Source organism: Rissa tridactyla, chromosome Z (genome assembly GCF_028500815.1).
Source record: "Rissa tridactyla isolate bRisTri1 chromosome Z, bRisTri1.patW.cur.20221130, whole genome shotgun sequence".
Classification (NCBI taxonomy): domain Eukaryota; kingdom Metazoa; phylum Chordata; class Aves; order Charadriiformes; family Laridae; genus Rissa; species Rissa tridactyla.
In genome coordinates, this window is record NC_071497.1 from 87,233,243 (window position 1) to 87,248,919 (window position 15,677).

Genomic DNA, 15,677 nt, shown 5'->3' on the forward strand with positions numbered 1-15,677 from the left:
TCATAAATTCCTAAATATTCTGAATTACAGCAGCCTCTTGAGCTCCCCTCACTCTATCCCCCCCAAAAAAAACCCCACCAACAAAATAAATCCCATGAAAACACAAGCCCAAGGGGTTCAACTTTTGGATTGGGGTGACGTTTCCTGTAACTCGCTGGTGTAAGTTGTCCAGTATCTCAGTTTAGAAGGAAGAAATTGCTAGCATTTTGTTGCAGTCAAGCTTGTTAATTTTTCTCCTCTTCCTCTAGCTTATGTACTTAACGCATATGCAACAACCCCCAACCCACAGGGAATTTACAGTTGACTATACTTTTGCAGGTATTTAAAGGAATCTTTTTAAGTTCTACGTTCAGAGAACAACCCATCAAAAATGCCGAGCGAGCCTAGAGAACTGAGGCATGTTACTGTGCAGGATTTTCCTGTTACGGCTACAAAAGGACTGGGAACACAGGCTAAGTGAAAGGAAAGGTCAAGAACTACTGCCTCGCACACCAACTGATGTTGCCATAATTTATTGGTTGCTGATTTAGATCAGTTTATATATGTAACATGCAAGATGAAGAAAATCAATTGTTTATTACAAAAATATGGATATCACACAGCTCAACATCTATGAATGGCAAATCCAAATCAAGTCTCAGTGCTGGTAGCAAATGATGCATCTACCAATTTTTTTTCTCTCTAGTAAAAAGAATTACTTTATTTATGACTAAAAAGCACACAGATGATTCAACACATTAAATATTTAATTAAACCTGTTTGATAACTTGATTACAGCCAGAGAATCTGCTCAGCTGCAGTAGCACAAGAGAACACGGAGCCAGCGAGGAAAGGTGGAACTGCTCTACTACAAAACATGCTTTAGCATGAAGTGGGAAAGCCCTGCTTGAACTACAATTCATCTGGAGAGGACAGGCCAGTCAGCACACAATCCCAAAATCCAACTGTATTTCAAAGTCACCAGTTTCTCTGGGTCTTCACTCGGTCATTTCTGGTTTGAAAGAGGTGGCAGAACCTTCATTCGGAAGGCACCACAGGCATCCCCATGTCCACGAGCCGACAGACGAGGCTCTAGGAACACGTCCCCTCCTACTGCAATTCAGCACAGGTTGGGTGTGCATCGACCCACTGCAGCACTTCGTCCAGGTATCGGGGAAAGGAGCAAAGGGTACCTCACCAGCAGCCTCACCATTACTAACCAATAAATGATGCGGGGAAAAAACTCAACCCACGTCTCTTGCAGCAGAATTTTGTGCTCAATACTACATACCTTGCTATCGCATAAACTCAAACGGAACTTCCATTAAAAACAGTAGGAGCTAAAAGTGCAGCGCTTAATATAATTATTCCCATTTTTATACTTTGCTGAGCTATTTAGATCATGTCTTTTCACACCATTCTCAGAGGTCATTATTTGGGAATTCAAAGAGCTTGAACTCCCGATTTCTCCAACAGGAAACCACAAGAGAAAACCGATTAAAGCAAATTAAAAAAAAATAATCAAACGCCCAGCATATTTTAAGTCGCAGAAATTAAAAGCAGAAGTGTATCTTGTTTTTTAAATGACATCTTATCAGGATCTTTGTTTTATGTTGAGTTGAGAGCATAAATGCACCTAACGATTTTTTCTAAGGCTTCTTCCAGTTAATTGGTAGCATTTTCCTTTAAAAAAGTGGTTTGTTTATTTTCCTTTTCACATCCTAAATTAGTATTTGTATTAGCAACAGGTTGCAATAAGTCTTATTCTCAGCCAGGCTGTGGTATAGCAGAGTGTATTGTTCTTTTCCAAGCATCAGTTGCTCGGTTTTCTAGGAGTTTTTCACAAGGATGGCTAAGGTTTGCAGCGCTGGACAAAGCGTGGATAGAGACAGACATCTCGGATATGGTGTCTGTTCAGAATCCAGGTTAGGAACCGTTCTAATCCCAAACCATAGCCACCATGAGGGCACGTGCCATATTTTCTCTGTGAAATTAAAATCAGAGAGTAGATATTAAACATTTTCTTGTTATTTATATTATAATTGCAGTAATACCACCAGAAAAACCCCACAAAACCATTCCAAGATTATTTTCTGAAAGATGAGGAAAACAGACTGTGCTCTTTTCAGGCAAGACACTTGTGTTTAGTTGTCCTGAGTTTCCTGAGGCAGTGTAAGGACAAGAAGAGGAAAATGGAAGGTGAAAGAGAAAGTCTTAACGATTCTTTTTCGGCCACCTCCTTTCCCCCTCCTGTTACACTAGCTACAGCTCAGCCATTCAAGCCTGTGAAGATCAAGCTCTTTTTATGTAACCAGAACCACTGCAGAAGTCATTACAAGAGGAGCACACCCGCACAGCCCAGGCTAAGGCAGGGGATCTGGTAAGGGCAGCGAGCAACCGCAGCAAACAGCAGCGATTCTAACCAAATGCAAACTCCTACCCATTGCTTTCTGCCAGTGGTTAAATGACTATCTACTTTGGGCCACCAAAAATGTTTCCAATTTAGACTGCATCACAGTTTAAAAAAAATAAAATCAACTATCATATGTGACAAGCAGCACATCTAATCCGTTTCACAAACCTGGTCAGTGTACCAGTAGTACGGCGTGGGATCGATGCCCTCTCTCCTGTAGCCTTCAAGTAGCTCCTCACTATCCCAGGTACGCATGGAGCCTCCAACGATCTCACCAACATTAGGCATCAGCACATCAACCTACAACACAAGACCAAACTATTACGATTAAGCTGCCTGCAGGAGGGGGAGGAAAAATCGCCCAAACTTAACACTGTATTCCCATAACACATTTTACCACATAATTTTAATTCTCTGTGACAGGAAGGAAGGCAATTCCTTCTGGACCCAACTTATAGATGGAATAAACTAACTGACTAGGTTAACCTCTAATACTCTTGGCTACACTCAACTGTAAAAATAACACCAAAACCCAACAACAACATTAAAAAAAAAACCCCACCAAAACTCCCAAAACACCCCCCCAAAACCCCACAAACACAGCAGCGCCCCTAACAAGCACCCCTGCCCCTGGCTGCCAGACAGCCAGTCTTCAGACAATACAGTCTCCGAGAAGCCAGAGGAGTACTGCCAAGAGACTAGCACGTACCCGAGGTGGGAGAAGAGCATGCTCACTATGATCTACCCACATTTTATTAGCACTTCAGAGTTGCTGTGCTTATTTCTGTAGGCTCAACAAGCCGTGCCAAGAGACACCCAACCCAAAACCCGGGAAGAATCCTCCACGATATTCCCATAGTACTGACTCATTCTGTGCTCACTCACGCTGACGCTCCCCATTCCGCTTAGAGGCCTGCAACGCTATGTGAGACACCAACTCACAGACTCGGTAAGCCGGGAATCGTCATGGCAGCGCTGCATATAGAAAGACTTGATCTCTGCAGGAAATCGGCACAACAAGATGGGCTCATTAATGGTGTCTGTCATCAGCCTCTCAGGAGCTTCAGGAATATCCTAAGGTTAAAGAAGGCTTTATTAATATTTAAAACCAAAACCACTCCAATACCTTGAGTCCCACATGTATAAGGCATGAAACAAAGACAGTTTCAGACCACATGTATCCGCACATTCATCCTATACACCTATATTTTTAAAACAAACTTATCCTAGAAAAAAATATATTTAAGAACATAAATAGCAGGGGAAAAATATCTGTTCAATTAAAATCCAAGTCTTCCCAATGTTTCTGACAGAAATCTGAGGAAAAACCTAACCTGAAATGCAGACTTCCCAAACAACCAGCAAACACTGAAGAGCCTTATCTCCTTTCTCCCCAATACCGTTTTCCACAAACCTCAAGACTAAGAAGTTTCGGTGTTTTCTTGTTATGTATATGGGCTATTTCTAAAAACCTCAACTGATGAGTTACACAGAGGAGCCTAGTGTTATTTAGGTTAAAGTTTTCAGACTGAAATTTGATAAACTGTGAAACACCTAGCAGAAGTTTCATTTTGATTAATTCAGCAATTTTACTGTTTAAAACTGGGGAGAAGTGAAGGATGGCACCAGTTACACTGACAGGCAGGGAACATCAGTGATGATGCGATCACGGCTTGTTAAACTATCCCTGAAAGGTTTAATTTAAACTTCTATTGCACCAATGGTGTCACGCTTTTCTTAGATTCCGAGTTAAAGTCAGAAGATTAGATTTTTTCTTTCATAGGAGATAACAGCCATACCTGTTACTTGTTTTAATCCAACCCCACACTGCACTGCAGCACTGACTGCCACGGAAAGGGGGCCGGAGGAGCTACTAGAGCACGCACAGCAAGGAAAACGCAAGGAACACGGGCCTTGTGCAAGGGCAGCTCACAAAGCACGTATTAGCCCATAATGGGGGCAGGCAGGGAAGAATCCTTATTTCCCTCCGGAACCTTCAGTTCAGGGCAGTTTGAAGGCCCTTCCCTCCCTTCATCTCTGTCATCTTTGATACAAATGGGAAAAGCAGTAACAGCAAAAAACCCAACACATCTGTTTTGAGCTGCCAAGGTTCCCCCAGAATACGCTGTGCAGACTTTGAAGTTTAACAATTGTATGATCTCCTCCTAAAAATCTCATTTGTCTTAAATCCTTTGATGACTGTGGCTACAGCATCAAGTCCTCTTGAGATTCAAATCACTTTGCCTTGCATGTTGGAGAAGAGCAAGACAGAACAGACGGACAGATGACAACACAGATTTTGATTCCAACGTTCAAAGACATCACGTGAAAACCCATCCCACGCTTGCCTTCCCCAATACGACATCACTACACCTGCCAGCACAGTCCAGACAAAAATCCAGGCCTTGCTGAAGTTTACAGCAAAACTCCCTTTAACTTACATGGGACTACGATTTCACACCTTCCCGCTACCATTCCACACAAACCACACCAGAGTTACACACCAACAGTACGCCCAATAGCACCACAGGCCAAACATGCTGTTCTTCACGGGACTTGCACACCCTTAGTGCGGGGCAGTGGGATTTTCTTTGGTTGTAATTCCTACAGAGGCTCAGACTTACTTCTCCAAACTCATAGTAAGTGCCATCTTCCTTCTTCACATCGTGTTCCTTTAACCACTCAATGGCTTCAGTATAGTTCATTCGTCGGAAAGGACGTTTAGGGGGTTGGAAGCCCTGTAAATCAGAGTAGACAGTTGAAGAGTACCAGTTTTAAAGAATACTACCTTTCTAGTTAATCAGCAAGTCCACTTCCAGGCTTGAAGCATACACACTACTCTTTCCAGCTCATACATCAACAATTACTTAATAAATAAACAAACAAACAAATCAAGCTCAGTACTAAAACGCAATAACCAAACCCAACCATCTTCCAAGCCCAGTAAAGCTCACAGAAAAGAAGCTGAGAAAGATGGCAGGAGAGAAGGGAGGAAGAATTTTCAAAGCTGTTTCCTTTTCTGTACAAATTTGTTGCATGCGCAGGTGTTTCAAACTCAGCCATTAGCAGAGGTTCACTCGCAAGGCCACAGAAGAACATTTTTGTTTCCCTGCGCACAGATCGGCTTCAGAACCCGCCTTTGTGAGGGGGGTTGTGCTTCTGCTGTCTCCTACCTCCTGCCCCTGTCTCAGCCCAAATTTAAAACTGAACCTCCCAGTGTTTATCAGGAAAACAGCTCAAAATAAGAGATGACTGAATTTCTATGCGTTCTGAGAGAAAAGCTAGCGACAGAAATAAAGTCAGCAGTCTCTTAAAGCCATCTTCTTTGCAAAGGCACCAGAACACAAAGGGTCTCTAACAAATGAAAATAGCTTTACAGAGCTCCACATTCCAGGGTAGAAAGTAAAACACCAGTTGTTTCATTGCTCCCTTGTGCTCAATCTGCAAGTACCAGCCGATCAATATTACGAGCTCTGGGTTAGAGGGGTTTATTCCACTGGTACAGTGCACATTGCAATAAATCCCAGCACACTGGGATAATCCCAGCACACTGGGATAATCCCAGCACTCCTGCAACTCGCTGGCAGGGAGCTTCTTCCCCCACAGCCCCCTGCTTCAAGAAGAGTCATTACCAGCCTTGCAGCATTTTCATTCTTTTGACGTTATTTAGTATTTTTTCTTATTATTAATAATAGTAAGCAAGCAGAGCTCGCTGCCATGCCCTGCCTTCCCCAGATGAACATGCTGATCAGGAAAGGCTAAAGATTATATTTTCTTGGCTATTCCCGACTGTTCCCCATTGTGCCTACCGGGTTGAGGTCATACAGTAAGCTTGATGCAGGTGATTTCAAGACTCTGTCCACTACGTCACAAACCAAGCTCTCCAGACGGTCCAATAAATCCTCGAAAGTTATAAAAGGACATTCAGCTTCAATGTGAGTGTATCTGAAACACAAAGTCATGCGGTTACAAAACCATGCACAAGCAACAGATCTTTAGTTATGAAAAAATTCTCACGAGAAAAAGCTCCCACAACCCAAGAATACACACTTTTGTCCCCCTTTTCATTTCTCCCACTTCTACACCGTAAAGAAAATGAAGCCATAAAAAAAAAAAAGACAACAGCATGAACTGATGAATTGTATTTTCTAAAGAGACAAAGCTTCCTAAAAATGTATGAGCTCTGTTTCGCCCAGATCTTCCTTGACTAAATGCCAACGTATTATGACCAGCTGGACGTTCACGGAGACAAGGTATTATCTCCCACCCCCAAACAGACTTTTGCTCAGTCCTTCCGCATCAGCATTATGTTGTCTGCTCACTGTACGTTCTGTCATCCAACCGCCTGCCACCCCCAGCTTTATAAATTCACTTCTACATAAAGAGCAAAGAAGTATACTCTGTCCATACTCTGCCAAGTGCCTGCGGGTCCTGGACTGCTCAGCTCTGTATGACTGAGCAACACAGAAGACATCTCCTAACGCTGGAATGCAGGTCTCCAGATAGAGCTGGGACGATTGCGTCAAGTATGCCTCTTCACCAAAATAGTCCAATTTGAATAGGGTTGAGCCTCCTTCCACCTGCGTCTGGACTAAAGTTGGCGGAGTGACCTGTTAAAGAACAGGATGTCATTACTTGAGTGAAGAATTAAGGACAATGATGACAACACACAAGAGCAGTGAGGTAAGACACACTCTTCCAGAACATCATCCTACAAAGCCTGTGTACGCACACACACAAGTACTTCAGTCTGATACCCCTCAGCACGTTAAAAAGAGGAACGCGGGCTGTTTGTCAATCACGCTGTAACACTTACACGCCCCAGTGTGTCTACACACCTTTGAGTGTCTATGTCTATGAAAGCAACCAAATAATAGTTTCCTAATATACAGCTTTTCGTTTGCCCCTTTCAGGTCAATTAGAGAGTCTACAGTTTTTCCAGGAAAAAGATGGCCTTGAAGCCAGGATATTCAAGTAGTCATTTGCTGACAAAGGAAAATATACTTACTTCATAATATCCATTGGCAAAGAAATGATCCCTGAAGGCCTGTACTACCATGGAGCGCACCTTGAAGATTTTGGACATATTCTCCCCTCGAATCATCATATGCCTGTTGTTAAGTTGCACATCAACCTCCGAATCCTCATTGAGCAGATTGTCAGCCCCTCCTGCGGGGGCCAGACCAATAAGCTCCCAGTAATCACAGTTCAGCTCGTGGCCTCCTGGAGCCTGCCAATTTGAGGAGAAAGAAAAATTTCAGAAGCCCACGTTTTGCCCCTTGGATGTCAACATCTTTGTACTATTTGAGCCAGGTTCTCCTGCTGCATAGCAAACTTCAAACAAGTTGAAAAAGCTTGCTTAGATCACAACAGAGGAAGAACTAGCTCGCTATGGTACCTCTGAGTTTCTTGGTCAGACACCCGAAAAATCAATCTCTCTGCACCAGGCAGCACCTCGCCCCAGTGTGAAAAGAGCAGTTCCATGCCGGCTAATCTCCCCTGCCCTATCTGCTGCCCCGCAGCAAGCGGAGGTGTGTCCCCACGCCAGGCTCAGCCCTGCCCAGGTGCAGAACAGACCTCTCCATTTCTGGTCTCACCAGCTCCCCCGTGTGGGTCACGCTCCGCTTCTCTCCCATAAAATGGTATTTTTTCATTCACGGTATTTTCAGGGTATAAACGCAGATTTTCAAAATCTAATCAACAGATTCTTACAAATCTGGTGAGTTTGTTACATAAAAGCATTGCATCATTGTGATGAGACATGAAAACACGATGCGTTCTTGATGTCCGAAACACTGTGAGCAGTACCATACCGTGAGCAGAACAGTCACACAGTTCATCTGTCACACTGAACTGGCGGGGGACAGCAGCAGCTTTGGGAGGTTTGTTCTTTTCTCTAAACCAAATTCCCTCCGAAATAATCTAATTATTTCCACCTCTGCTTCTCTGTCCATCAGGAAAGTGATAAACTGTTGAAGGGAGGGAGAACGCAAACACGCCAACTCCCATACCTGCTTGCCTTCCGGAACAAGGTTGAGCGTACCGTACACTGCAACACTGCTCTCCGTAGAGAGAATTAGCCCGTTGTAACACTGACACTACAGAGAGAAAAAGAAACAAAGGCATGGTTACAGTAATTCTCTATGTTTCCTATGACATATATTGCAGTAACAGACACGATTAACTCATAGTCACTTATAAATAGTTCTCACACTGACAAAAAACTCTAGTGGCAGGAGGTACAATTTAACAACCATACAACTTAATCAGTAGGTTTAGGAGAACTTCCAAATGTCTATATAAAAGGAAAACAGATGAGGTATCAGCACTTTGCTTATTTAATGACAGAACATAATTAAATCATCACAACTTACCAGATCATCTGACAGGACACACTGAAGAAAACCTGTGCCATCTCTCAAAACAACAAACATCAAATTCTTTCCTAGTTAGAAAGAGAAGAAAAAAACCCCAGAGAGTCTCAGCTTTATTCACAGATCCATCCGAACAGACAGCATTGGGACAGTATGTCCCAAGACATATTAATCACTGATATCGAGATCATTAAGGGACGGTGACCACATTCTTCCATTTTAAAAAACAAAAATGCTCCAGGTAAACACCAAATCATTAGCACCGTCACGGAAGCCTTTCACAGAGCTGCGTTCTGTATAACAAGTTAAAATAAGTTTCAACAGACATCAAGAGCAAAGCCCGCTCCATCCTCAACAGGGTTGAGACTGTTTGGCCGCGACATAGCCTCAGACACCCCAAGGGACTACGAGTCCGCATGCAGAAATGCTGAACGCACAGGCCCAGGGTACACCTAACACAGATGAAGTGATGTCACCCTGCTCACCCACCTCTCTGCAAAAGTATCTACTTACAACAAGAATTTGCTAGAAACTGCTCGTGATATCCAGGATCCACAACCGCTTCGTCAAGTTCTTCAGTGATAATTTGAACCAACACCTGGGGAGTCAGAACTACCTCTGCCTTGCACTTCCACCCCCCAACCAAGGCCACTGTGCTGACCAGAATGCCCACCACTCTGATAGCAGGTATTACTCCCTAAATTTATTTTAGAAGTCATGCTACTTTATATAACTTCAAAATTCCAATTTGCTGATTTCATTACTAGTTAGCTCCTCAGTTTGCAGGAACAGTTTAAAACACAAACCAAGTCTTCTTCTGAAGAAATTCTGCAGGACTGGCCTCCAAACTGACAATCCCATATGATTTCAACTAGGAAGCGTCTATATGCTCATACATCATGCAGTATTTTCAGTGTTGTAGCAACCACTGTGATAAACCAAAGAAGGCACCTAACTGGTGGTTTAAAAATGTAAGAATAGGTGCTGTCTGATTCATATAAAGCATCCAAATTCTGACGGCTACCGAATGTGTTCCATCTCTCTGCACAGGTTCAGTAACTTCTAAATGCCTGTGGTTTACCTTGTCTCCGTAATCTGTGAATCCAGCCAAAAATCTTCACTCTCTGGCCTCTGTAAGCCTTCAGAGCATCAATCTTCACCTGTAAAGCAGGGGATAAAAGCAATCAAATAAGAGAGATTATTCACCATTTAGATGGTGTTTCTCGCATAATTACTTAAAATACAAGTGTATAGGACACCGCCCTCCCCAAAACTCCTCCCAGAAGCACCTGAAGCAAAGTCCCACCCAGTAAGCACAGCTGTCAATACTGAACAGCTGTTTAGTAAGGAAAGAGTATTTTAGCGAGTTATATTGCAGGCAGTACATTCAGACAGCATTTCCAGAGTCCATAAACCCAATGGGCACCTTCAAAACGGATCATGGCTGAGGCAGTTAAAGCCTGCTACAGTGCACCGGTGTAGAAGAGACTGTGATTTCAGCACAGCTGGGCCCGGCTGCCCCTTTCCCAAAGAGCAGCCATGAGAGCGCAGGGCTCCAATCAAAACCACCTTCTACACGTGTATTAGAAACCCCTTCTACACAGCGTCCACCCAAAAACCCGTCGCAGAGCGGCACATGTAGTATCTGCTGACTAAGCAAAGGACTGCACCAAACCACCAAATCCAGCAGCACCCTCCAACAGCCAAATAAGAACGTGCCTCAATAACTTATTACAAACAAGGCAAAACTAACAAACTTTCTAAAACAGAAGTATGGTCTCTACCAGCAGAAAAACACAGACACAGAGAAGTCTGATGCGTGAACTAAGGTTCAGATACCCACCAAGTGCATAAGAAAGACTGAAGTCTATGTCCTAGAGGACACGGATAACCAGAAAAACAAAGTTGCATTTATGGGCAGCAAAAAGAGAGTGGCCTTCAACAGCTGCCAGAGCCAGAAAGCAGAGACAGGCCCTATCTTTGTGCAGACAAGACGCTCTAACACAGGCCATGTATCAAGCACGCTGGATCTTACACATTTTGGCTCTGGAAGACTAGGATCATTCTTGATAACAACTTTTTTAGCTTCCTCCAGGTTCTTCTCTCTTCTCAAGAGATCTTCTGCCTGGTGTAAAAAAAAAAAAAAAAAAAAAAAAAGTATTAAACAGCTGTAACCAGGCTTTGTAAGGTTCCCACTCTTTACAATTACTGATGAAGAACATTTCTTCACACCAGTAAGAACAAACTGAAGCTTTTTTTGACGGGTGGGAATGACAACAATGCTGCTTAATTGTTTTGGAAAAAAAATGTGGTATCCTTCCTCCAACTTAGCACCACCTGCAACCTACCTCCTTCTTCTCCTTGGCTTCATTCTTCATTTGTTCCCTGTGCCACAGTTTTTTGACATTTTTCATCTGTGACTTTGAAATAATGGCCCATCTCTAAATGAATCCAAGAGAGCAGAAGATAAAAGATTATATTTGTGTCCCTTCACACAAAAGAGCATTCAATAATTTCTACTAGGAAGCTCTAATGCTACAGTACCTCATTTTCTTTTTGTGAATCCACATAAATAGTAGGAAACGGTTCCTTTCCTGCTGTCATCAAGGCCTAAAAAGGGGGAGAAAACAACAGAATCAATGGCACTGCAAGCGAACTGAATCATCCTTACAGAGACGGAGCAGATATCCTACTTCTGATCCTGCTGCTCAGAGCTGCAAGAACTGGTATAAAATTTACACTGGAAATACAGGCCAATCACTTGAAACTAAAGTGCAGGTGTGGCGGTGTGCTCTCCCGTTCTCCCCCCCGGCTCCTGCTCGAGCCATGGCCATCAGCGGGAGTTGTTATGGGTTGCGCTTGAACTGTGGGAGATGGCTGGCAACATAACCAAAACCCTGTCTGGAGTGGGAACCTAGGTATCTTGTTCCCATGAGAATACGACTATAGGTCAATTATCTTACTCCATAAATAGCGGACAGCCCAAGAGCCCTTTGAGCTCTCCTGCACGGCAGCGGCTGCACACCAGGATCTCCCCTTGAGTGGGGACGCTCACTTAAGGTTCTTCTCCTTGAGGCTGAGAGATTCCTTGCCGCAACAGATTCTCGGTAAGTGACTAATAGCATGCTAAACTTTGAAATCTTAGCTAAGGGATCTAAGGATTGATTGCGCATATATAATCCTTTAGACATAAACTGTTGATGAAGTCTGGGACTAGGATTGGATCCAGCCGCAGCCAGACTCCTCTCTGAGAAGGAGTTTAGAAAGCCAGGGGGTCCTTTCTGAACCTCGGGACTCAACAGGAGGGTCTCCCTGAGAGCTTGTCTGACCCCGGCCTCTATGCAGTAAATAATCAAGTGTACCCTGGCATGGAATCTCATAAAACGCTGTCGCATTCACTGCTAACTTTGTTAAATCACTGTTTTATGTTAATAAACATTTCACTACTTCTCTCTTACAAGCGAAGTTAATCACTCCACCCGCAACACCTGGCACACTCTTCAAAACAAAGAGCAGGTGTCTTCCAGTTACCTTTAGAACAGTCTTGAACGGTTTCTTTTGTGTGCCATCACCGGTGGAATCGTTGCCCTCTCGTTCAGAAACATACAGCTCTTCTGCAATACATGACAAATACAGGCAATTACTAAAAAAGAAATAATCAGCTATGGAAATGTTCAGGAAGAAACTGGAAACACACAAGGATATAAAATCTTCATGGTTAGCAGCAGCAATAAACCTTCAAAACCAACCAGATGGTCAGACAGATAAGAATTATTTAATATTTTCCATTCTAAAAACCAAACCATGCAGTAAGCGTGTTATACTGAAGCCTCATGGACTCCCAAGGCACTGAACTCCTGAAAGTCACTGGCTGCGCTTCAGGAACCAAAATGGAAGCAGCGTTTTATATATAAAATATATATATACATAAAAAATATATATAAAATACCTTTTTCTAGGCAAGCAGGGAGACGGTAAACTGAGAAAAGTCAGCGAGTTCAGGCCAACTTTCAGCTTGCTTACAGCCCAGAGACGAATTGCAAATTGAAAGCACAGACAAGGCCGCCTCCTCTCGCCAGCGCCGGGCACACGGGCCCTGCACATCCCCGCCGCCCCCTGCCCAGCTGCTCCCATAGAATCACAGAATCATTTAGGTTGGAAAAGACCCTTGGGATCACCGAGTCCAACCATCAACCCCACTCTACAAAGTTCTCCCCTACACCACATCCCCTAACACCACATCTAAACGAGTCTTAAACACATTCAGGGATGGTGACTCCACCACCTCCCTGGGCAGCCTATTCCAGTGTCTGACCACTCTTTCTGTGAAGAATTTTTTCCTAATGTCCAGCCTAAACCTACCGTGTTGCAGCTTGAAGCCATTCCCTCTTGTTCTATCGCCAATTGCCTGTGAGAAGAGACCAGCACCAACCTCTCTACAATGGCCTTTCAAGTAGCTGTAGAGAGTGATGAGGTCTCCCCTCAGCCTCCTCTTCCTCAAACTAAACAGTCCCAGCTCCTTCAATCGCTCCTCATAAGATTTATTCTCCAGGCCCTTCACCACCTTTGTTGCCCTCCTCTGCACTCGCTCCAGCACCTCGATATCTCTCTCGTATTGAGGTGCCCAAAACTGGACACAATATTCAAGGGGTGGCCTCACCAGTGCTGAGTACAGGGGGACAATCACCTCCCTCCTTCTGCTGGTCACGCTATTTCTAATACAAGCCAGGATGCCATTGGCCCTCTTGGCCACCTGGGCACACTGCTGGCTCATGTTCAGCCGTTCGTCAATTAGAACCCCCAGGTCCTTTTCTGCCAGGCAGCTCTCCAGCCACACTGCCCCAAGCCTGTAGCGATGCATGGGGTTGTTGTGGCCCAAGTGCAGGACCCGGCACTTGGCCTTGTTGAAGCTCATACCGTTAGCATTGGCCCATCGGTCCAATCTATCCAAGTCTCTCTGTAGAGCCTCCCTATCCTCATGCAGATCAACACTCCCGCTTAGCTTCGTGTCACCTGCAAACTGGCTGATGATGCACTCTATGTCCTTATCAAGATCATCAATAAAGATGTTAAACAGAAATGGTCCCAACACCAAGCCCTGAGGGACACCACGTGTGACCGACTGCCAGCTGGATTTAACTCCATTGACCACCACTCTTTGGGGCCGCCCATCCAGCCAGTGCTTGATCCAGCAGATCGTATGCTCATCCAGGCCGTGAGCCGCCAGTTTTTCCATGAGAATTCTATGGGGAACAGTGTCAAATGCTTTTTGAAAGTCTAGGTAGACAATGTCCACAGCGTTTCCCTCATCCAATAATCGGGTCATCTTGTCATAGAAGGAGATCGGGTTCGTCAGGCAGGACCTGCCTTTCATAAACCCATGCTGGCTAGGACTGTTCCCCTGGTTGTCCATTATATGACTTGTAATGGCACTCCGTCAACCTCCGCTCCCAGCTCCCGGGCTCAGCGCCGGTGCAGTCTCCAGGACACACACCGGGGCCCTGGCCCCTACCGGGCCGCCGCTCCACCCTGCCGCGGCGCTGACCGGGGCCACGTCCCCACCCCGTCAAGGCGCACCTCCAGCCCTCCCGCCGCTCCCACGGCGTCCTTCATCCCCACCCGAAACCCGGCCTCCCCTTCCGCCGCCCGCCAGAGCCGCCGGCACCGGGCCGGCAGCCGCCCGCCGCCATCTCCCGCCTGCGGCCGAGGTCGCGGCCCGGGCACACCCAGCCGCCCCGCACGGCCCCGCGCCGCCCGCCGGCCTCACCCAAGGCCAGCGCCGCCGTCCGCCCCAGCACCTCTCCCGCCATGGCCGCCGCCGCACTGCCGCAGCCGCCCGCCGGAAGTGCCGTCACGGCGCTTCCACCGCCCTCAGCCAATCCGCCGCAGCCTTGCATCAGCCGCCCGGCCACGGCCCGTACCTGGGCCCGGCCCTCGGGGCAGGCGGGCGGCGGCCGGATGACGGAGAAGCTGTTGCGAGGAGCAACGAGCGGTGGGGTTCGGGGATTTTGGCTGTTTTTACAGACCGTCCCCATCTGGCTCACGGGGAGAGCGGCTCTCTCTCTCCCCTCTTTAAACTCCTCTTACGCTTCTGTTCTCCCCTTTACAGAAGGGAGTTCTGTTCTCCCTTCTCTTTACAGAAGAGAAGCTGTAAACTTTAGCATATTTATTTGCATTATATTTTTGAAATGTACATTCCATTAAACAAGAGCTGAGTATCATGATTTTTATGATAAAACCATTCCAGTAATCAGCCTTCCTCCGGGAGCTGGACATAGATAAAATAAAAGTGACACATTCATACCTCTCAACTTGAAGAGTAAAAGTATGTGCAAATGTAAAGAGACTCTCATAAAAACACTTTTTACATTGTAAGAATGGACTCGCTCACAAGTGAAATAAGTGAGTGTTTTCTAGTTGTCCTTTGACTTGTATCTAAAGGTGAAATGAACAAACTTTTGCCAGCTCAAAGGGCAGCTTTCCAGAGATCAGATGTACCTGTTCATAAATACGCTGCGTAAGTAGACACAAATATATTCCAGAGTTGGAAAGAGATGGGCAGAGAAACAAAGAGCAAGCGAGGAAAAAACCCTCTTAACTATTGAATGGGATCTCTTTATTCCAGGGGAAGTGAAGGAACTGGCTCCGAAAGAGCAATGGCATATCACTCATACTAACGAGGTCTCTCCGTTTAGTGCAGCAAGCTGTAGTCAAATGTTGAAGAAAGAAAGGAACAGAAACCGCACCTATGAATGCCAGAATTCCTAATAAAAACCTGAGACTGAAGTTTATCACCGTCTCTATCCTAATCTCAGGCTGTACAAGCTCAGGCGAGAATAGCTCAGGCCCTCTCAAAAGACTGATCATCTGGTTTGCCATTATGACTGTGCAACATAATGAAATGGCGCACA

The 15,677-nt window shown here is 45.2% G+C and overlaps 1 protein-coding gene across 1 annotated transcript; it reads right to left on the bottom strand.

The window, feature by feature from the left end:
* Window positions 1-496: 496 nt before the first annotated feature.
* LOC128902246 (asparagine--tRNA ligase, cytoplasmic) lies at window positions 497-14,599 on the bottom strand. The gene is made up of 15 exons (XM_054184839.1): window positions 14,534-14,599; window positions 12,298-12,380; window positions 11,311-11,376; window positions 11,115-11,207; window positions 10,802-10,891; window positions 9,848-9,926; window positions 8,767-8,837; window positions 8,404-8,490; window positions 7,401-7,622; window positions 6,803-7,002; window positions 6,202-6,337; window positions 5,017-5,130; window positions 3,335-3,466; window positions 2,561-2,692; window positions 497-1,963 (listed from the first exon to the last, which is right to left on the bottom strand). The coding sequence occupies exons 1-15, from the start codon at window positions 14,574-14,576 to the stop codon at window positions 1,832-1,834; spliced, it is 1,680 nt and encodes a 559-aa protein (XP_054040814.1). The 5' UTR covers window positions 14,577-14,599; the 3' UTR covers window positions 497-1,831.
* Window positions 14,600-15,677: the final 1,078 nt, after the last annotated feature.

What these genes read in the sequence shown, in the direction of transcription:
- LOC128902246 (XM_054184839.1), bottom strand. Translation starts at nt 14,576, where the DNA reads ATGGCGGGAGAGGTGCTGGGGCGGACGGCGGCGCTGGCCTTGG. An exon ending in AAGCCAAGGAGAAGAAGGAG is followed by an intron (nt 10,892 to 11,114) that starts GTAGGTTGCAGG and finishes TTTTTACACCAG; the next exon opens with GCAGAAGATCTCTTGAGAAG. An exon ending in ACCCGCAGGCACTTGGCAGA is followed by an intron (nt 6,338 to 6,802) that starts GTATGGACAGAG and finishes TTTGTGTTTCAG; the next exon opens with ATACACTCACATTGAAGCTG.